Genomic DNA, 22678 nt, shown 5'->3' on the forward strand with positions numbered 1-22678 from the left:
GATGCCACAGTCACCACTAGCTCGCTCATTAGGAACAAGCTTACAATTATAAGGAAGAAACTTATACATTACTTTAGAACTGCTTTATCTCTGTAAAGCTGCTTTGAGACAATATCCATTCTTAAAAGCGCTATACATCTATCTATCTATCTATCTATCTATCATAATAAAATAATTATAACTTTCTTATGGCTTATTATTACATCATTATTACACCATGGTGTGTGTGTGTGTGTGTGTGTGTGTGTGTGTGTGTGTGTGTGTGCATACTTGCGAAATAATTGTCTTTTCAATAGTGAGTGTGCATTATGTATCAATTAGTATATCAAAAGTGTGGTTGTGTGTGTATATGTAGTAATAGTATTAGTTGTGTGTGTGTGTGTGTGTGTGTGTGAGTACATACTCGTGTAAGATGTGTTTGTGTTTTTAATAGTGTATTATGTATCAATTAGTATACACTGTAGAGTGGGTGTGGGTGTGGTTGTATGTGCATATGTAGTAATAGTTTAAGCAGTGTGTGTGTGTGTGTGTGTGTGTGTGAGAGAGAGAAAAGAGAGAGAGAGCAAGAGAGAATATGTACTGTATGCACGCGCGTAGCGCATATATACCTAGCTGCCTGTGGGTGGGTGCACGTAGGTGTGTGCATGTTTCTTAGTAGTATTAGAGAGGAGGGGGGGATTAATATGTCGTTAGTGTGCGTGGGTGTTTTTAATGAGTACATATTTGCGAAAGAAGTGTGTGTTTTCAATAGTGTGTGTGTGTGCATTATGTAGAATGTCAATTAGTTTATCAATTGGATATGGCTGTGTGTGCAAATGTAGAAATGGTATTAGTAGTGTGTGTGTACGTTATGCATCAGCTAATATATCAGGTGTGTGTGTGTGTGTGTGTGTGAGAGAGAGAGAGAGAGAGAGAGAGATTCGACGCGCACTGCTCGTGAGCGAGCACGCGCGGGTTGCACATGCTCAGATGCAGAGGCTCCCCCTTGCCTGCGCGCGCTGATCTGAAGGAAGCGGGAGCGCGCGCGCGCGAGAAAGAAAGCGAGGTGGGGGAGCAGGAGGTGGAGGAGGCTCGGGTCGCCGCTGCATCCCCGGTGGAGCAGATAGGAGAAAAGAGAAAGAGAGATAGAGTGGAAAAGAAGAGGAGAAAAGAGAAGAGAAAGGAAGACGCCGCCGAGGGCGCGGAGCGGTGCACAGGTACGGCGTTGCTGCGCGCGCTGTGAATGGAGCGTGCACTACTTTGCTTTCAGGCTGTCAAGCGGCACGATGCGGTCCGGCGGGTTTGATTCGGATCAAATCGGATTTGTGTCGGAGTGTAAATCTGTCCACTTGACCGGAGAACGGCGGTATAGCGGCACTAACGAGCTTCCGCGTGCGCTTTCCGCTGTCGCGCGCGTGCTGAGCGAGCGATTTCGCTGCGAATGCGACTTCCAGCAGCTGCGCGTGAACCGACCCGGCATGCCTTGCTGGCAGATATTCATACAAATACTACAGACTCGTTGTAATGCTGAGCACAATGAACATCGTTATATTTACAACACGACATCCTTATTTGGAGGAAAAATAGGCACATGCATCGCCTCATGCTTATGATATTTCTGCAATGTTGCCCATAGTCTATATATTTTTCTCAGCACTCAAAATCCAGTTGTAGTGGGCATGTCAAAAGATAAATTACAAATTTGTACAAATGTATGTTTTTTTTTATTTAGAATTACACCCATCATTATGGGTATAAGTTTGTATTTTAAAATATATATAGACCAGAATAAAGTGTATTTCTAATGCACAAATAAATGACCAAATCTAAAATTGCCCAAGATGCAGTATGCAAAAACTTCTACTAAAATATAAATATGAAATATGATGGACACAATCCCAACATCTATCTATCTGCAGCCTATGATGTGAGGCACATCCGGTAAGTTAAGAAGTAAGTAATAGCCAATGCACAAGCAGGTTTCTGGTTTCCTCTCAGTTTCAGAGGAGCTGGGCAAGAGCAGGAGCCACAGTGGATGGCCTGATGCCACCACACCCCACCATTATCCCACCTCATGATGCAGTAGTGTCTGCAGTGCCAGATCTGGGATACCCTCTGAAGAACAGAGAGAGGAAGGCAGGGAAAGAAGTAGAGGGGGGTTCTAGCGAGCCCTTTGGGCCACTTTTTGCTCTTCCTCCAGCCAGCCAGTCCATCTGTCTCTATTTCTCTTTGTCTCTTTCGCTCTTCATGCTCTATGCAGCTCTCCTTCTTTTGCCTCAATTAGAGCCCTGTCTCATGGGATGCTTATTTTCAGGAGAACCTGGGCCTGAGCAGTGATTTGCCACCTATAATACCATTTACTTTCCTCTCTTTCTTTATAAAGCATTAAACTGCATCCATATACAGTACCAGTCTGCTTGTAAAATTTTACGAGGATCCTGGCTGCGATGAAGTGTCAATTGAATCACTGAATAAATGCTTTACTGCAGGTTAGCCCAGATGTTATAGCCACTTTAAAATGCATTCGCATCACCTTTTCCGCTGCATGTGTCAAACTGTGGATTCATCAGTCTGGTACTGAGAATTGCTATCAACAATGTTGGCTTGTCTGGTTTGGTGTGCTGTCTGACATTGTTGGACCCGTTGTTATGGAAATGCATGTAAATACAAACATCTGGGATTAAGATGGTTCAATTTGAGCTGTATATAGTGTAAATGGCAACAGTATTGTGGGTTAAAAGTAAGAAGTAAGTTCTAGCAGGGGTCAGGGATGGGGCAGTCCCAACATAAAAGCAGAATTAAACTCAGCTATGGCCCCAGGGTGTGGAATATGAAATCATGTCATCATGTTTTACAACTACACATGTTGTGTAATTGTTCCTCTGAATGAAATGTATGTTATTTTGTGGATAGTTTGATCCTTGTCAGTATTACAGCAGAGGATCAGGAGATAACATGGCAAAAGATTGAGAAGTAAATCCCACAGCTATTCATGGCCTAGAGCAAAACGTCAGTAAAATTGGCCATGCTGTCTTCTCCTCCTTCTTCTCCTCCTTCTCCTTCTCCTTCTCCTTGCAAGTCAGAGTTAAACGAGCCAATGTATATCTATAAGCAATTTTCTTTTTGGGGTGTATGCTGCCCTCTGATACCACATGACTAGCATTTGCATGTTTTTTTTTTTTTTTTTTTTTTGTTTCTTTAAACATGTTTTGGAGGAAGAACATTTACCAACAAAACTACCGTGGTGGTACCACCTCAGCAGCAAGGAAAATATAAAAATAGATAAGGACTCTTATTTCTGACAGTCCTGAAACTTTAGGTATCATTATTTATTGTAAAAATTAGGGTGGTGTTTTTGCAACTCAAATGCCAATTGTTTTGCATGTTTTGTATACTTTCACACATTGTTGTGTAAAGAGTATGTTTAGTCAGGCGTGACAATGCTTCATGTAAACATGCTCTGCTATAAGGCTGGACAGCAAGTAACATAATCGGTTGTGAACTTGTTAGATTTCCCAGTTGGTCTGTAAATGGTTTTTGAGGAAACTCAGGATGGGGTAAACAGCTCTTTGCTTTCATTGGCTAGTCAGATTTGGATCAGCAGTTTTATAACCTATATTGGCCTATATAGAAGCTATACATCCAGAACAAAGTCAGAAAATATCACCCATAAAGAAGCCAGCATAAGATGCTAGCTAGCTAGTTAAATAATCTTGCACTACCTTCTACACTGCTTTGTAAAAAAAAAAAAAAATTAACTAGTCGCATCTAGATCCATTAAAAAACATCTGATACCTTGCTTTTCCCAAGATGCAAGTTGTCACATTTCAGGTCTTCATGGCATTTGGAATCTTGGACAAAAATAGCTCAGGAGCAACCGACCATATTGAATAATTGTGTGGAGTTACTTTTTTTGCAAGTGTCTAAGAAACATATCTCTATCCATGCTTATAGCACGGTCTAATCTGGGCTACATCAGTAACCTGAAGAGTTGCTTGTTCAGAGCAAGGATACCATTATCGGCTATCTGTATTATAACAGGGAAAATGGGATTAGTAAATCACCATGCTGGAGTATGCAGCTGTCTTCAGTAACATACCCAGTTGAGAAGCAACCTGCTGCTTATATACCTGCAGCTTGCCTTTCTCACTCTCAGTATTAAAGCATGTGAGTTAAATCTTCAGCTTCACTGCATCCTACAAATAGCCTGAGGGCAGAAGGAAGAGAGAGGCAGAGCGAGAAAGAGGTAGAGTGCAAATGTGGAATAGGCTTGCTGTCACAAGGTAGTGACGAGATAAACCCCAGCACCATATGCCACTCTGGCTCTCGAGACATGACTGCAGTGTTTTCATTACTCGAATCAAGAGAGCACTGAAATCAGCATTGACCCAGTGGTGCTCTTATTGCCTAATACTCAGAGACGATGCATTGCTCCTACTTCTAACACAGCACTTTTGAATTCTATATTCTGATCTGTCAGAAGGTCCATGAAATCATTTTAAATCACAGATTTATTTTAATTCACTGGTTCTAATACATAATCATTTCTGTAGTTGAAGCATACACAGGAATTCAAAGACAAGAGCCTTTATCTGTTATATACATTACAGCATTTATTTTATTTATTTTAAGTAAAAAAGAAAAGACAAAATACAGCGTTATGAAAAGAATAAAATGTTTGAGGATGTGGAAAATAATGGCAACAGGAACTCTGCCTTTCATCAGCCCACATCACAACAACCTGTCTTTGGTTATATTCCTATAACGCAACGCCTCTAAATGTTTTATTGCACATTTCGATGCCAGTTTAAATCCTGCTATCACCCATCTGTGATATTGTCTCACAAACATAGTTGGTATTGTTTACAAATAAATATGTATACAATATTGGATTTGTATTTAGAAGGTTGCCAGATCAAATCCCAGCACCGCTAACCTGCCACTGTTGGGCCCTTAAACAAGGACCTTGACCCTCAACTGCTCAGTTGTATAAATGAGATGGAGTGGTTGCAAAATGGCATAAATATCAAAGAATATGTCTAAATGTTTTGCCTTGTAAAAATCATTTCTGCCTTTCTGTTTTATGGTAGAAACTGTAAACTTGCTTTACTGTTTAGCGTGAATTCCTATCTAATTTGAGACACATCTGAAATGCATTTAAAGTGGGGGCAGATACGCATTTATCTTTGTTCATTTGTCATGAGCTATTCTGTTTTTATCACAATTTTTCCTTTTCTGACCTTTATAGCTCTTCTTACCTGACAAGCTGCCCTCAGGTACAGCCGGTTCTTCCTGCTACAGTATCTTTGACTGCTCGATTCGAGCTGGTGAAATACGATTTCACCATGGTAAATGGTGGAACCAAACCCAAGGAAATTGTCTACAAAATGATAGCGATGTCATAGGGATGATTTGCAGCCATCAAACATTAGTCTGGAGGCAGTGGATGCAGAGCTGAAGTCATAATTAATCAGAGTGGAGGTCTGGGAGTAGAGATGATGAATAATTCACTGCAGCTCCAGCACTCTCACACAATGGCAGTGAAAGAGCTGTGATTGACAAACTGCCCATGCATTTCAAACACCTCAACTGAAACATGGAGCATAGGGGAATTGGCTCCCCAAAATAACCAGAATTCATTAGAGCTCTTGTGGTCTGAAACGGCACTCCGAACACGTCCTCGCCACCAGAAGTAGTTATTCGGTGTATAGATAATTGCAAGAAAGGTCTTTGCTTTTAGTGAATTGGCAGCTCAGATGAATAGCGGTGGCTGAGGAAGTCATGTTCCTGCCTGACCTGCATTTAAAGCGCAGAAGCCAAGAGTGAAGATCAGGAAGGGGGAACGCATCAGCAAGCACGCATGGCAGTGCTTGGGTTGTTTAGGTGCTGTGACCATCACACGGCCTGCGTCTGCTTCTGCTCGACAGCAGAGCGTGCTCGTAAAACTAACCAGATTACAGCACCGACTTGCTCGATCCCATAAGCGTATCATCACCCTGGCAACTGGAATCCTTTGCCAGACACTTTACCTTTTTTGAAGGTAATGATTAAATCAGTCTATTAGGGCTGCAACAACAAATCAATAAAATCGCTAATAATCGATAATGAAATTCATTGTCAACGAATCGCCGTTTAGCTTAGCGTGAGGGGAAAAGAACACAACTGCTTAAAAATGGCGGAGAGTACAGGGTCAACCGGCAGCAGGAAAAGAAAACACACTGGTGTCACGGATAAAGGCGAAACGTCAGCACGGTAAACAAATATGTATATAATGTATAATCCTCATCATGTGAAAATGGTGTAGTTAAATAAAGTGCTATTGTGTAAACTGTTTATTTGTAACTTCGGAACAGTCGCACTGGATCTGTTCTGACGTGACTCGCGAGCATCAGGTTGCACAATCAGCTCGCTCACGACATAGTGATGGATTCAATTAATATAATTAATATATACATTCAATGTTTGTATATCTAATTTATGTATATATAATTTAATTATTGTACAGAATTAATTATAATCTTGATGCTTATATCTTTTTTACATCTTATATCAATTTGTACCTTGCATACTGAAATTATTTTATTTAATTTTTTTTTTACAGAAAGAAACAACCCAGCATGAGTGAATTTGTTCAAAGGAGAAATCCCCCATGCACTCCTCAACAGTCAGCCACTATAAGCTTGAAATTGTCAAAATTAAAGATAGTTCATCTCAATATCTGGCTTTTGCATTTTTTAAGTACACTTTAATGCATTAATACCCTGAATATAGTTAGAATAAGCAAAACAGCTTATTTAAATATTTTATTTTTTATCCGTAACAATCGATTATCGAAATAATCTTTAGTCGCAGCCCTACAGTGTATGCAGGAGGCAAAAAACTGTTTGCATACTAAGAAAAATAATTTTACATCTATAGAATGTTGGAATCCTAATTTATGTGGGTACAACATAATGCTGACAAAGTAGAGCATTTCATCAATGTCACGATTTGAGATGCAGACCATGGAGTATGTCACAAAGAGCAGAAGAGGTGGAGTTAAATCCTACATAGAGATGATACCTTTGGGCCAGGTGGCTGCAAAGAGCTGAAGCTGTGTGGTCAGGTGGATAGTTCCAGAAAGATAAAGGGACAGGGCTAGGTGGTGGCAAAGAACTGATGTGGGGGGGACTACAGAGAGCTGGTGATGGTAAAGTGCAGACAGAAAGTTAATGGGTAATGATCTCAGGGTTGAGAGAACAGATAAGATGGACTCAGGTGACTACAAATGATACAGGGCCATGTGGATAGCTCCAGAGATCTGTGAGGTGGGGCCATCCAGAGGTTTCAGAGTGATGATGGGATGGAGTGAGGGAATAAATCTGTGTATGAGATGCAACTACAGTACAAGCACAAAACAAATTTGTAGCAGTATAGCATAAAATACACCCTATTGGTATATTGGTGAATATTAGGGATTTTACATTGATAAAAATATACAGATCAGGCATAATATTATGGCATTATAACATTATAAACGGTGAAGTAAATAACAAAAAAATAACGCGGTGAAGTAAATAACACAAAGTCGATGTGTTAGAAGCAGGGAAAATGGGCAAGCTTAAGGATTTGAGTGAGTTTAAGAAGAGCCAAATTATGATGGCTAGACGACTGGGTCAGAGCATCTCCAAAACTGCATCTCTTGTGGGTTGTTTCTGGTCTGCAGTGGTCAATATCTGCCAAAATTGGTCCACGGAAGAAACAGTGGTAAACCGGCAACAGGGTCATGGGCGGCCAAGGCTCATTGATGCACGTGAGGAGCGAAGGCTGGCCTGTGTGGTCCGATCCAGCAGAAGTTAATGATGTTAATGCTCGAAGGGTCAGGACTGTTTTCACAGCAAAAGAGGGACCAACACAATATTAGGCAGGTGGTCATAATGTTATGCCTGATCAGTATACAATTGCATTCATCGATTAATTAATTCTGACAAGTTTTTACTCCATACCAGCCCGGCATGAAGCAAGTATGAGTGTGAAAAAAAATCCCCCTTTTGGTTTTGTGAGTGCTTTTTGCAAACTGAATGATGCTGATTAGTGTGAATTTCCTTACATATAATATTGATATTTGTTAGTTTTTAATCACACATAAGAAAGCAGGCACATACTTGTTTGGACTTATTACCAGGTTAATGGCAGGTATGTGGCCCTTAACTCACCCTTAGTTCAATTACATGCTAAAGCAGAGGCAAATATAAAAAGAAACCTCTGATTTACATTTATATGCCAACAAAATTAAAATGTGTAATGGATGAAATCTGGAACATGTAATCATTGAAATTATGAGGCTTTTTGTAAGGAGATTAGTGGAAGGAATCTCCAGTGACCATAAGAGCATACTCTTTAGGACCGCGGAATTTTTTTTCCTCAAGTAAAGAAAAAGAGAGTTTGGTGAGGGAACAACAGTTTATAGATGTTATACAATGTAATTAATGACTGGGACTAGCATGGTAATGTATAATTTCCAACATGAAACATGAATATTGCAAAAAACCCAAAGAATAATTACATTACATCACTGTATCTCTTTATTTTAGGTCACATTTTACACTGTGGTTGATTATTTTCCTATAAAGCACACCCACAAGTTGTTTATTGCAAACATGTCAAAGCATATCCAGCTTAAATAGCCAATGTGTGTGATTGCTATCAATTATAAATGCAAATTGCAGAGGATTTTTTGGCTCAATTTATCCACACAAATGGTACTTAAATATTACAATGTATGTTTGGAAGACAATCATGAAGTCAGACTAGACAGATACACGTTTAAACAGAGGCTTAACACTTAAAAAAAAGACATTATGTGTATTCTCTGGAGCTCTACCTTTAGTTCCAGCATCTTTCTCTGGTGAACTCCTGTCATGATTTTTCATTTGTACCGTCACAATGAATCATGCCTCTCTTTCCTCCTCATTTCATCTCATCTCCACTGTGGCTGCAGCTTGAAGGATGTTCTCCACGGTGAAGGCTTTTGAGGCGCAGCAGTATTTGGTGCTGAAGAAGCAGTGCCTGCAAAGCGGGACCCTGTTCGAGGACCCGGTCTTCCCTTCTCTGGATGATTCGCTGTTCTATCAGGGAAATCGCATCGGCCGTGTCCACTGGAAGAGACCTAGGGTAAGTCACTTTTGGGAATTTCTAAACTGTACTGTATGTACAGGATTTCCATTAGATAAGTTTCTCCAGCTCACCGAACAACTTTACTACGAGTTGCTGATTTCGAAGCATGCTGTGTTGCTTAAACTTTCATTTAGTGTACACAGTTGGCGAGCTGTGCTCAATTTATTCTCATCCCATGGTGTCTTCCCCAAGGACAGAGGGCTTTGGAAAAGTGCTTGAGAAATGGTGCTCTGTTACATCGAGTATTTGATTCATGTACACATTTTAGATCATCCTATGAATCCATCAATTATCTAATCGAAATTTCTGATCTTTTGTTATGGGGTCAGTGGATGAGGCATCTTTGACACTCCACTTAAGCAGCAGAGGCTTTGTATTTACAACAAGGAGTACATTTTGTGCTTGATATTGATATTAATATATATTAATATATTTTTAATATATATAAAAATATATTAATATATATTTTTAAATATAAGGCACAAGTCATTGTATTTAGTTTTTTTCCCTAATAGTTACCGGTTCTGTTATGCAACAACTAATAGTAGTTACCACACTTGAAGGTTATCTCACTAATTTGTATAATAGTCAATGATCCTGGTATAATGCACTTTTGAAGAAATATAAATTAATTTAAACTTTTGCTTCCTGGGTTAGAAAACCTAGTTTGGATCATGATCTCCAAATCCTTTCATATATTTTGAATATATGACTCATATGTGATCTTTTTACTCATTTTCATTAATTTACATTTATGACATTACATTTATAGATGCCCTTATCCAGAGCGACTTACCTTTATCTCATTTATTTAATTGAGCAGCCCACAACCTTTGGATCCAAAGTCCAATACTTTAACCACTAAGCTGCCACCTTCACAGCTTATTAGCTAGTGTTAGCAGTACAGTGTACAGCAGTACAGTGTTAGCAGTACAGTAAATATTACAACCATGACTCAAGAAAGCCTCTCAGAAACCCTTTTAGGTTAGCTGGTTATTAAGGATTAGCAGGAAATATTACAAACAATTAATTTAAAGAATCCTCTCAGAAATCCTTTTGACTCATGTTTGCAAGCTAGCATTGGTAAATATTACAAAAATGTATTAACATGACTAAAAATCCCCTCAGAAATTCAGTTTACTCATTTTAGCATGCTAGTGGGTTAGAAGTAAATGTTACAAACATTTATTATCATGACTTAAATCCTTTCAGAACTCCTGTCATGTTGCTTATTATTTTAGTTTATGTTATGTTAATTTAGTTATGATTAGCTACAAATATTACAAATATTAATTAACATCCTCTCAGAATTTCAGTTTGCCCACATTAGCTAGTAAGCAAGTTTATAGCATATATTACAAATATTTATTAACATGATACCAAAACCAGACATTCTGTCAAGTTGTAGTCAATTGTAAAATAACCCCAGATTTTATTCAGTTTAATAGTTTTTTTATTAAAACAAAGAAGCAAGTCTAGGGCTGCATTTTACGATTATTTTGTTATTCCCCCCTTATTTGGCTTATCATAACTAAATAAAACTCAAATTCATGGTATTTATGTATAAAGTTGTAAAAAAAAAAAAATGCAAAAGCAGTTTAACTGTCACACTTGGATTAAGAGTCGGAGACCAGAATACCGTCAGTGCGTTTATTTTGCAGTAGTACACAGACAGAAGCTTAGGGAGAAGCACAAACTGGAAAACAGGTATAATCCGAAACATGTGAAGTCCAGGGATGATTGCTAGTATGAACTGTAGATGGCACGGTGGATGAGTGAGAACGGGGGCCTTATAAAGGAGAGCATAGATTGGAGACAGGTGAAGGTGTTTAGTATGAAGGTGAGGCGCTGCAAGTGTGCTGAGTGCAGGGGGGAGGCGTGGCTGGTCCTCCAGGGGCGGCTCTCGACACCCTAACTTGGCGCCTGGGGGTTGGGGTGGTTGGCGTGAAACTCTTCCAGGAGAGCTGGGTCAAACATGTCTCGTCTGGCGACCTAAGAGCGTTCCTCGAGTCCGTACCCCACCCAGTCCACGAGGTATTTCAGGTTGGCACCCCTATGTCGGTCTGTCCGTTGGTCTGAGAGTGATATCCAGATGATAGGTTAACTGTGACCCCTAGGAGCTGGAAGAACGCCTTCCACACATGGGATGTAAACTGGGGTCCCCGGTCGGACAGGGAGGCCTAAGTCCCGAAAGACTGGAATTAAACAGCCCCTCTGCAGTCTCTAGGGCTGTGGGCAGGCCACGGAGGGGTACCAGGTTGCACGCCTTTGAGAAGCGGTCCACAGCCAAGAGCAAGCAGGTGTAACTGTCCGAGTTGGGCAGGACCGTAATGATATCATTCCCCAGGTGTGACCACGGCCACTGCGGGATAGGCAGGGTGACCAGTAGCGTGCCTGGGCCAGGAGGAAAGTTTGTCTCCTCCTCCCCTCCGCCATGGTGTTCGATCGGGTCTCGGGAGAAGATGAGGATGTCATCTATGTAAACGATCATGAAACGGTAGAGAAACTGTCTGAACACCTCATTCATGGAGGCGTTGCTGGTGGTTCCCTGACATTAATTATCTTTAGAGTTTAACTATCTTTAATGTTGACATTTTAAAGCTTATAGTGGCTGCTTGTTGAGGAGTGCATGGCGGATTTCTCCTTTGAACAAAATTCACTCATGCTTGGTTGTTTCTTTCTGTAAAAAAAAAACAAATAAAAACCCACAAAAACAGCATTTGAGCATGCAAGGTGAAGCAATTCGTGTAAATCAACATTTGTATTGTATTTTGCAGATGGCAAGTTGACAACCATGGTTTAAAAAAAAATTATATAAAATATAATACAACATTGTTTTGAAAATAAAAAAATAAAAAATACACATATATTCTGTTCATCCGTGAAGATATAAGCATTTAGAATATATAGCACATTTACTTTTTTATAATAATTAAATTATATATCCATACATTTATTATACAAACATTTAAAACGAGCATTTGAATGTAGTAAAGCCACAGAACATCATGTTAGATAAGTTACTGTTGTAGACAAATGCTATAAAAAGAGAATGGAATGGAGAAACGCAGCAAGCTAAGAGGCTTAAGAAAAAAAAGAATAAAATATGCATTGGTGTACAAATGCATAATAATTTGCTGAAAACCACAACAGTGGCTAAAAATGTAATTGTTTACTGCTGCTGTTATTTGTTGCTTTTAGATTAATTTTTGTTTGCACCGTTTTAATTGATATCATCAAGTTGATCGCACAACCTGATGCTCTTGAGTCACGGAAGAACAGATCCAGTGTGATTGTCCCGAAGTTAGCAAACAAATAGTTTACACAATAGCACTTCTTTAAACTATACCATTTTCACATTATGAGTATTATACAGTTTTTGCTCACCATGCTGATGTTTCTCAACACCATTGTGGTTTCTTTTCATGTGCTCGTGCATCACTGTAGTACTTCCCTCCCACACAAGCTCCACTTCCAAATACAGTTTTCTTTGCATTTTAGTTGCGTTTAATATAAAATGCTCCCATGCCTTGGATGACTTGCGACTCAATTTCTCCTGCTGCTAGTTGACCCTGTACTGTCCGCCATTTTCCCAATCTTCTGTGTTATCTTACTATCACGCTAACCCAACTAATCAATAATGGCATTTGTTGACAAAGAATTTCATTATCGATTATTACCAATTATTATCAAGTCTAAATAATATACTAGCAGCCTATAAAGAATGCATGTGTACATTAATGACCCTGCAGCTAACAGCGAAAGAACTGTAAATGCAGATCGTTCTCCTCTGCCTACAACACCCAGGGGCAGGCATCGTGTCTGAACTGTCAAAGTCAATCATCCTTCAATCTCACTCCGTCTGTCCTGGAACGCTGCCTGCTCTGGAATCTCTCTCACAAAACACACACGTGGAGTACTCACGGTGCCCCACAGGGATGCTCTTCTGCAGCCTAATCATTATTTATCACCCCTAAAATAAAGCTTTTCCCAGTATGAACAACTCTTAACAATTATGAATATGACTAAGAAATCCTGTCAGGTTTTCACCTTTAGCTAGCGAGCATTTAGCAGGATCACAATACTGCAAACATTTATTCACCAGCTAATATGCTAATAATAATTTTTTTTTTTTCATGTGTGGATTTTAACTAGAAGTCAAGTTATGTCAAGTTACCTTTTTAGTCAGCTAGCTAGAATTTGTAGTAAATTTTGCAAACATTTATTAAAAATAACTGAAACTTAACACACACACATACACACAGAGGGCCCAAAAGAATTGTTCTGCTTCAGCGCCCCCAAACTGCTGCTTCTGCAGACCCATTATTATTTATCACTTCTGAAACGAACCCTGACAGCATGGCTGCTTTTTTACAGCTCTGCAGCACAATTATGCTACAGCCTAAGTGCAAAGAACATAGGAGGAATCAGTCAAAAAAGGTGGTACATGATGTAATGCAGTTTTCTTATGTGTATAAATCAGTTGGCTCCAGATAAAATGGTATACATGGGCTACGGGTAAGCATTCCCTCTGGAGAATTGATAGCTCAGTGGGTAAGCCGAATAATTAAAAAATGCCCAAAAATGGCTCGATTAATTGGCCGGCTCATCAATCAGTCGACATCTAGTGAGCATTTTAATAATACTGTTTTTTTTACAGTACAGGTATTCCCAGTTATAATGGTTTGACTTAGGTTTTTTCATTTATGACAATGGCAGTACGACAAAATTTTAAAATATTTTACTTTTTGCGTGGCTGGCAAACGTAGCAGCATATATGTGGTATGATAAATCGGGACAGTGATGTAACAGATAACTTATAACTTATTTATGTTAAAAAGAAAAATATTTGTCAAACATAGTGGGTGCGTCTTATATAAAGGTGCGCGTTATAGACCGGAAATTACAGTACGTTTTTTTGTGCTCATTTGAGTTCTTTTATTTCCTCTGTGAGTTAGTGAAGTGGAGTCAATGTTTGGCCCTTATAAAGTGTCTACAAATCATGTTTAGTGCCTTTAGCTCCCAAACTAATCTCACCAGCCCTCGTTTGTCTCCACCAACCCCCCCCCCTCTATCTGTCTCTTTCTTCTCTCTGTTGATTGGAGCAGTGCATGACAAGCAAATACAATGAAGGCCTACTCCTTTTGTCTTTCCAGCCACGCATCCAGTTCATATGCTCAGCCTGTCATTTTCTGTTGTTTTCATTGTGGAAACTTTTAGGAACTTTACTGAAAGTGTGTCCATATAAAATGGGACTAGTTTTTTATCCTGTAATCTACAGCTCTTGTCATAAGCTTACTTTCTGCATAATAACAAAGAGAGCACTCAAGTTGTAGAAAAATAATGAACAGAATGGTGTGAATCAGTTCGAGGAGATAATGTTACCACCCCAAAGTTTTTTTCCGATAACTGCTCAACCCAAATTGATTAATTTTTTCCCGTTGACAAAATAAATTGTGCATGTAAAGTTCTGTAGCATTTTGTGTTAAATTGATGAGCTGCAGAAACTTGATTCATGCCTCATTAATATTTGGCTGCACTTAATATTTTTATTTGCTTTACATTTAATTGCTTTGCTTAACAAACTTGTGGCTACTTATATAATATACATTTTTGTAGCATTGTTACAAAAAAACATTGTAATTTGAGCTACTTTTATAATAGAAAAACTATAACAAATAGAAAGTGCACTGTGCAGCCAGAGAGATGGTTGTAAGAACAGAAATAGCAAAAAATAAAAATAAAATACAAAACAATATCCTTAACTTTTGTCCACTTATTTTAATGCATGGCACCAATCTTTGTTAAAAATATTTTGTGTTAATTATTAAGTAGGTCTGTTGCTTATAGTTAAGAGCAAAGACAACTATTTGGCAAATATAATTGCTACAGACGTTCGTGAATCTCTTACATCACAAGCAGCAATTATGACAATTTTGTTGCTGTGCCTCACCAAAAAAAAAAGGAAAAAAAAAAGACAAACATTTGGAGAAATTATCGTTTTACAGATAGGCAGAAGTTGTTAACAATGTAGTAGCACGAGATGCTAAGCTGCCTGAAGTTACTAAGCTAAATTGATGGTCAATGTGTATGTATTATATCAAAATCTAACAATCCCGCCAGACTACACGCCAATTCAGATAACCATCCTGTGTTTTTATCCCTTTAATCGGACAGACAGGAGTGGGGCTGATGTCAGCATTCTGCTGTCATTCTCAGGAGAATTACATCTGCACATATATAAAAAAATGGCCCCTTCAGTCATTTATCCAGCAACACAAAGGAAAAGTAAGACACAAGACATTTTTGCTGCAGTACTGCCAGCTAGAACCACTGAAGGCAGGGTTAAAATGGAACATCGATTGGTTTGGCTTTCTTTCTCAGCACTCAGAAAATGGCCTAGCAACAGCTCCTGGAGCACAGCAGTTCATCAGCGAATAGAATTCAAGAAGAAGTTCTGTGTACATACTGTATGTGAGAGAGAGTCTGGTTTAGAAGGCGGAGGAGGCGTTATTGAACTATTCCATTGATTATTGTCGTTGTGGGCAAGTAAACAGGCGAAGTGTACTTTGGCCTGGAAATACAATATTTTAAAGTCGATGAAGCCAATAATCCTGCACTTGACTGCATTCAGTTACTACTAGGAATTCTATTTTTACGTATTTATTCATTTATTTTTAACCCCTGTTATTATTTCTGTTGTCTTTTGAACTAAATGAAAATTAAATCCTTTTTACATGAGCACATTTGCTGACATCGTTTGCATGTCACTATCCAATCTTACTCAGCCAGCTTTATAAGAGGCTGATCCTAGCCTGTTCTCAGATGCTACTCAGGTCGAAGCTCATGTGGTCATCCAGGTCATGTTCCAGGTCATCATCAATGTGGAAAAAGCACCCAGACTCTGCAGTAGACTGCATCCCCCATTCAGACAAACCTGGTCATTGAGACTGAGTTAGTTCTCTTTCAAACATTCGTTCGGTATCTCACTATGGGGAATCGCCTCGGGCGTGACCAATCCTGGAAGCATCAATCACACCACGTCTGTCGGCTGACAGACCAATCACGACAGTGATGCGGGAGTCCCGCCTCCCTATATACACCGCTGCTGGCGGTCCCTGCCTCATTCTCGTTCTCTTCCCCGTGAAGATCCTTTTAGGAAGCTATCCTCAGCAAATCCTCTGGGGGCGGTCGTTTAACTGTTCACAGACAGGCCGTTAAGGTACGTCTACGAGCGCGGCTGCTTCTTGGGGAGAATATCCACTGTCAAAGCGGATATTCCCTTCTGCAGTTTTTTCTTTTCACATCGCGTCAAGCGAGTATTAACATTATTGTTCGAGACCCGTTTTCGAGAAGCACGTCGTGGTGATCTCGTTGTTTTCCTTTTTTTTCGGTGATTGCACCTCCGTTATGGCGGCTGCGAGTTCATCCGAGTGCACGGCGGGGAAAGTTCAATCCCGACCGTGTGCATGCGGGTCTACGATCTCGGCAAAAGACTCTCATCCCCTGTGCATCGTGTGCTTAGGAGTTCGGCACGCTCAAACCGTGCTCGCTAACCCCGAGTGCTGCCCGCACTGCGCTCTTTTCCCGTCAAGGGTTCGACAGCGCCGTCTGCGAGTCACGGCCGCGATTAAGGGAGACCCGTGTCTCTCTCCGCTGCTTCGCAAGCACAGTGCAGCTGGGGAGAGATTATGGACGAGGTTTCTCCTGTCCTTCCTTCACTCTTCGTATCACTTTCTCTGCTGGATAACAAGGGTGTGGAAGAGGAAGATGATGAGGTCGCTCATTTTTTGGAGGAGGATTTGGAGGATGATGAGGAGGATGCTATCCTCCCTCCTGATCTTCTCTCCAGTCCTGGAAGTGCTACAGGCCCTTCCCTCATGCCAGGTGAGCTGGACCTCGTGGAGGTGTTTAGGAGAGAGGCCAAAAAACTTTCCATCGAATGGCCGTCTCAGCAGGTGCATTCCGACGCTGAGAGGGATTTATATGACGGGAAGAGGCTGCCATCGCGCACTTTTTGGGACAAACCCTTCTCGCATAGAGTGCCCGTTAAGGGTTTCTCTAGACTGGAGGTGCACGATATGGAGGCTTTGGGGATGTTCAACTGAATACCCCCTCAGAGCTGTCGGTGGCTAGCCACCTCCACCCAAATCGACGAGCTGCTCTATCCTCCTCCTCCCCTTCTCTGCCAGGACGTACAGAAAGGCTGTCCGCCTCCCTTTTTCAGAAGATCTACCGCTCCTCGGCCCTGGCGGTTAGAGCTCTGAATGCCACCTCCATGCTCACGGCTTACCAGGCAGTGCTCATGGAAGAGATGGGGAGGCAGATTGATGCTGGGTCTCCAGATTCTACCTTGTGGGAAGAAATCTGCGTCATTGCAGATCTCAACCTACGTTCCTCTAGGGGAGCGGTCCAGAGCTGCGGCCGCAGCATGGGCCTTGCTGTGGTAGGCGAAAGGGCCCTGTGGTTGGGTTTGACGGGCTTATCGGAGAGGAGAAGGTGGAGTTCCTTGATGCCCGATAGAGCCAAAAGCCCTTTTCGGGGCTGCGGTGGCGAATATGCGCCAGCAATGCGACCTTCGCAAGAAGGATGGTAAAGCTTTTGAGGCATGCCTCCCAAGAAAGCCTCCTGCTCGCCCTCCCCAACCCGCACGTTCATATTTCTCCCCTGCATCCAGAGAGAGACAGCCTGGTTTCAGGGCTCCTAGGCAACCCCCACCCCAGCAGTCAATGCGCGGGCAGGCTCGCCAGAAACAGCCCCAGCCCAGGAACAAGACCTCTTTTGCAGCGGCAGCTGCTAGGCATCGCCCAGCGGACCCTCAGGGAGGGAAGAAAAGGCGGGCGACCTAGCCTGTGGTCTGATTTTGGGTCAAAAGAGAGGTGGCAGCACTCTCTGAGTTTCTGTAGCACCCCTCGACTCATCTCAGGAGTCTTGTCCTCCCCCTCCAGCGAAAAGGCGTTGGGGAGAGTTTTAAAGACTGTGTTCGACGAACAAAATTTCTCCGGTTGGAGTGTTGGCACCAGTTCCCCCAGTGCCCGGAAAGTTACTTCTCCCCTCTCCGCCCGCGGGGTTATGCAAGAGAGAGAGCAGAATGTTCCATGTTCGTCAAAATGTATTAAGATTTGTTCTGTGCATCCAGGCAGTGGGCCGAGGGTACAGACGTGTGTGATAAAGAGAAAAGTGAAAAAATCCACACACACAATAATAAAACTCGAACCAGAGTTGCAACCCCCGGCTCCGCCGCCAGATGGTGCCACCGCGGCGTCTGTCAGCGAGAGCCACAGAGGCCCGCTCTCTGCTCGCGCGGAGAGTTGGCGCGCATGCGCAGTTCGTCATTGGGTGTATTCCACAATACAGCGGGGATATCGCCTGCAATTTGCCGTGAGACCACCGCTTTTCAGCGGCTTGATTTGGTCGACAGCAGAGGGCGAATCTGCTCAGGTTTTGGAGGACGAAATAACCTCCTTACTGAGCAAAGGGGTAATTCGATCGGTGCCACGAGAGGACAGCCAGCTCGGCTTTTACTCCCGGTACTTTGTCGTTTCCAAGAAAGGGGGGGGGGTCTCCGTCCCATTCTGGATTTACGGAACCTCAACAAACACCTCAGAAAGTACAAGTTCAAGATGCTCACTTTGAAAGCTTTGTACAGTGTTATTCGTCCCAGAGACTGGTTTACGTCAGTGGATCTGAAGGACGCGTATTACCACATAAGCATTTATCTGGCACACAGAAAATTCCTACGCTTTGCCTATCAGGGCACAGCCTACGAATATTCGGCGGTTCCGTTCGGGCTGGCTCTAGCTCCGCGGATCTTTACCAAATGTGTCGAAGCTGAACTGTCACCGCTGAGAGCATCGGGTCTCAGAGTGTCAGCGTATTTGGACGATCTCCTCCTCTGCGCTCCGTCACGGCAGCAAGCGGAGGTGGATACGAGTGTGTGTCTGTCTCACCTGACTGGCTTGGGTTTCAGGATAAACGAGACAAAGAGCTGCTTGGTGCCCACACAGGAAATAATATACCTGGGTCTCAGATTGAACTCAGACCTGTATCAGGCTTTTCTATCAGAAGAGCGCGTCAGGTCGATTCGCAGTTGTCTCTCTCTTTTCCAGAGAGGAAGGAAAGTTCCATTCAGACTCTGTTTACGCCTGCTGGGGCTGATGGCTTCAGCGGTGTCTGTCATACCGTTGGGACTGTTGCGAATGAGAGAGTTTCAATGCTGGGTTACTGCACAGCGCTTATGTCCGAGCGCCACCTCAATCGCAAAGTGATGGTGGCGTCACTGTGCTTACGCCGCCTCCATCACTGGAGAAGTCGCGATTTTCTCGAGTCGGGAACCCCGCTGGGGGCTGTTTCCCTAAGGAAAGTAGTGACGACAGATGCGTCACTCGCAGGTTGGGGTGCGGTGTGCGAAGGCAGGATAGCGAAAGGGAAATGGCCCGTTTCGCCGGTGCGCACATAAACTTTCTGGAGCTGTTAACGGTGTTTCTAGCTTTGAAGCATTTCGTGCAGTTTCTTCGGAGTCACCACGTATTGGTCAGATCAGACAACACGACGGCGGTGGTGTACATAAATCGCCAGGGCGGAACACGCTCTCCTCGACTTCACCATCTAGCGAGATCTCGTGGTGTGGGGCATGGGGCATTTCCTGTTGCTGCGAGCGACTCATGTGCCGGGAATGTTGAATGCGGGGGCAGATCTCTTGTCCAGGGGAAATCCCCTGTACGGGGAGTGGTCTCTCCATCCTCAGGTGGTGAACCTGTTATGGGAGAGATTCGGCCGGGCCGCCGTAGATCTCTTCGCCTCACACGAAAACACTCATTGCCCTCTGTTCTTTTCTCTGGCGAGAAACGGTGCACCTATGGGTGTGGATGCGTTAGCCCACCCGTGGCCAAACGTTCTGCTTTACGCATTTCCTCCTCTAAGTTTGATCGTGCCGACTCTACAAAGAGTAAGAGAAGGCAGTCACTCTGTCATACTAATCGCTCCGAACTGGCCAGGGAAAGTGTGGCTGACGGAGATTTTCCAACTCCTGCACGATCGACCCTGGCCTCTCCCGTTGCGCAGGGATCTCCTCTCGCAAGCGCGGAGAGATTTTTCACCCGGCACCGGACAGAGTAGCTCTCTGGGCCTGGCTCGTGAGAGGATGAATCTCAGTGTCGCTGGTTTGCCTCCGAGGGTGATTGAGACGATTCAGAATGCGAGAGCAGCTTCGACGCGCTCTGCATATGATAGGAAATGGAGTGTGTTTGAACTTTGGTGTGCTCAGAGACATATCATCCCTTTTCACTGTTCTGTTGCAGATGTGTTGTGCTTTTTGCAAGAACTTTTGGATAAGGGCAGGGCTTTTTCAACCGTTAAGGTTTATCTCGCCGCTGTTTCTGCATGCCACGTAGGGTTTGACGGTAATACTATCGGTCATCACCCGCTCGTGTGCAGGTTTATGAAGGGAGCGCGGCGTCTGAGCACGTTCTCAAAGCCGCTGGTTCCGCCATGGGATCTGTCAGTGGTCCTGAGTGCGCTCTCTCGGTCTCCTTTTGAGCCGATAGGGAGTATTGATTTAAAGCTCCTGTCGCTGGAGGTCGCTTTGTTATTGGCTCTTTCTACCACGAAGCGGGTTAGTGAACTTCATGCTTTGTCAGTTCATAACTCCTGTATGCGGTTTGCTTCGGATTTCTCGCGAGTGGCTCTCAAGACTAATCCCTAAGGTGAGCGAGTCAGCTTTCGCCTGCAGACAGGTGGATTTGGTGGCTTTTCATCCGCCTCCTTTTTCCTCAGCGGAGGAGGAGCGACTTCACTGTCTGTGTCCTGTCCGTGCGTTACGTCACTATGTTGACAGGACGAAGGGTTTGAGACGGAGTAATCAGCTGTTTGTTTCATGGGTCGTTTCCCGTAAGGGAAGTCCCGTTTTCCAACAGCGCCTGTCCCATTGGCTCGTGGAGGCTATTATAATGTGTTATAATAGCGTGGGTCTCAACCCTCCGGAAGGACTGAGGGCTCATAGTACCCGAGGCTTGGCCACTTCGTGGGCGCTTTTTAAGGGTGTTTCGATTCAGGACATCTGTGCGGCCGCATGCTGGGCTTCGCCGCACACTTTTGTCCGTTTTTATAGGCTGGATGTCACGGAGCCTTCGCTGGCTCATTCGGTCCTGAGTGTGTAATATATATTTGTGTATATATTGTAGGTATGATTATATATACATATATATATATATATATATATATATATATATATATATATATATATATATATATATATATATATATATATATATATACATTTAGTCATGTATACGTGTATGCGTAAGGGAATGACAACGGGTGATGGAAACATCGTGGTTCGGATGTTTGTCATTTCTCTCACTTTTCCACTCTCTTCAGTGAGAGGGATTATCTCTTTTTATCACATCACTGAGTTGGTTGACACCTGCTTCGGACAGCATATCTGCAATACGGAAGTTGTCTATATTCCATAGTGAGATACCGAACGAATGTTTGAAAGAGAACTTTAGGTTACTTACGTAACCCCGGTTCTCTGATAACATGAGTGAGGTATCTCACCACACTTCCCTCCTTGCAGTGCACGGAGAAGAGATATGTGAGAATGAGGCAGGGACCTCCAGCAGCGGTGTATATAGGGAGGCGGGACTCCCGCATCACTGTCGTGATTGGTCTGTCAGCCGACAGACGTGGTGTGATTGATGCTTCCAGGATTGGTCATGCCCGAGGCGATTCCCCATAGTGAGATACCTCACTCATGTTATCAGAGAACCGGGGTTACGTAAGTAACCTAAAGATCTTATTTAGAGAATCAGTAATTTCAGCAGATCTGACAAGCACATTGATATACTGTACATGTTTCTTTGTTTTGCAGATTTGTTGCTTTTTGTTTACCAGTAAACTAAAGATTTCAGCCTGTGTAAGGCTGTTAATTAAAGTTTATTTGTGTTTAATCACCATTTAACTGCCGTGATCACATACCTGAAAAATATAGTGATGTGGAAATGACAAATAGTTGACTCCTTTCTTAAAATAGTGTTTGATTGGTTGTTCTATTCTCCTACTGGCCCTGAATCTGAATACCCAGAAAACAAAGAGACTTTCTTTTCATGGGAAGATACACTGCTCAGGACAAAGATAAATCTTTTGGCCGAAGGTTTGTGGGCATACTGTACCAGAGTTTGGACTCCTACAACAGCTCTAACAGCCTTTACTCTTCTAGGAAGACTTTACTCTATATTCTATATTTATAAGCAGCCTTCCATAGATTAAAATGTATTAATGAATAATATAGCAAACTAGAAACAAACTCAATGAAACAGGCAATAGCATATCATGACATTTTAACATGTTAAAATATAGATTCTTTTTAAAAATAATATTAAAAACAATTTTGCTACCAATGAATCAGTGATTATTTTTTAATGCTCCACAAATGACTCAGAAATTAATTTTGATTCTTCTAATAATCAGACAACAGATAGAATATAATAGAAAATATCAAAATTTAACCATGTGATGAGTTTCACCAAACCTCCACCTGTTA

At 42.3% G+C, this 22678-nt stretch overlaps 1 protein-coding gene across 1 annotated transcript in view; it reads left to right on the forward strand.

The window, feature by feature from the left end:
- The first annotated feature begins 985 nt into the window (after positions 1-985).
- capn5b (calpain 5b) overlaps positions 986-22678 on the forward strand; it is a 53460-nt gene continuing 31767 nt past the window's right edge. Inside the window, exons 1-2 of the mRNA XM_046867225.1 lie at positions 986-1196; positions 8960-9132. Coding sequence (XP_046723181.1) covers positions 8968-9132 — 165 coding nt within the window. The 5' untranslated portion in view covers positions 986-1196; positions 8960-8967. The remainder of the gene's footprint in view (positions 1197-8959; positions 9133-22678) is intronic.

This window comes from Silurus meridionalis, chromosome 15, assembly GCF_014805685.1.
Source record: "Silurus meridionalis isolate SWU-2019-XX chromosome 15, ASM1480568v1, whole genome shotgun sequence".
NCBI lineage: Eukaryota > Metazoa > Chordata > Actinopteri > Siluriformes > Siluridae > Silurus > Silurus meridionalis.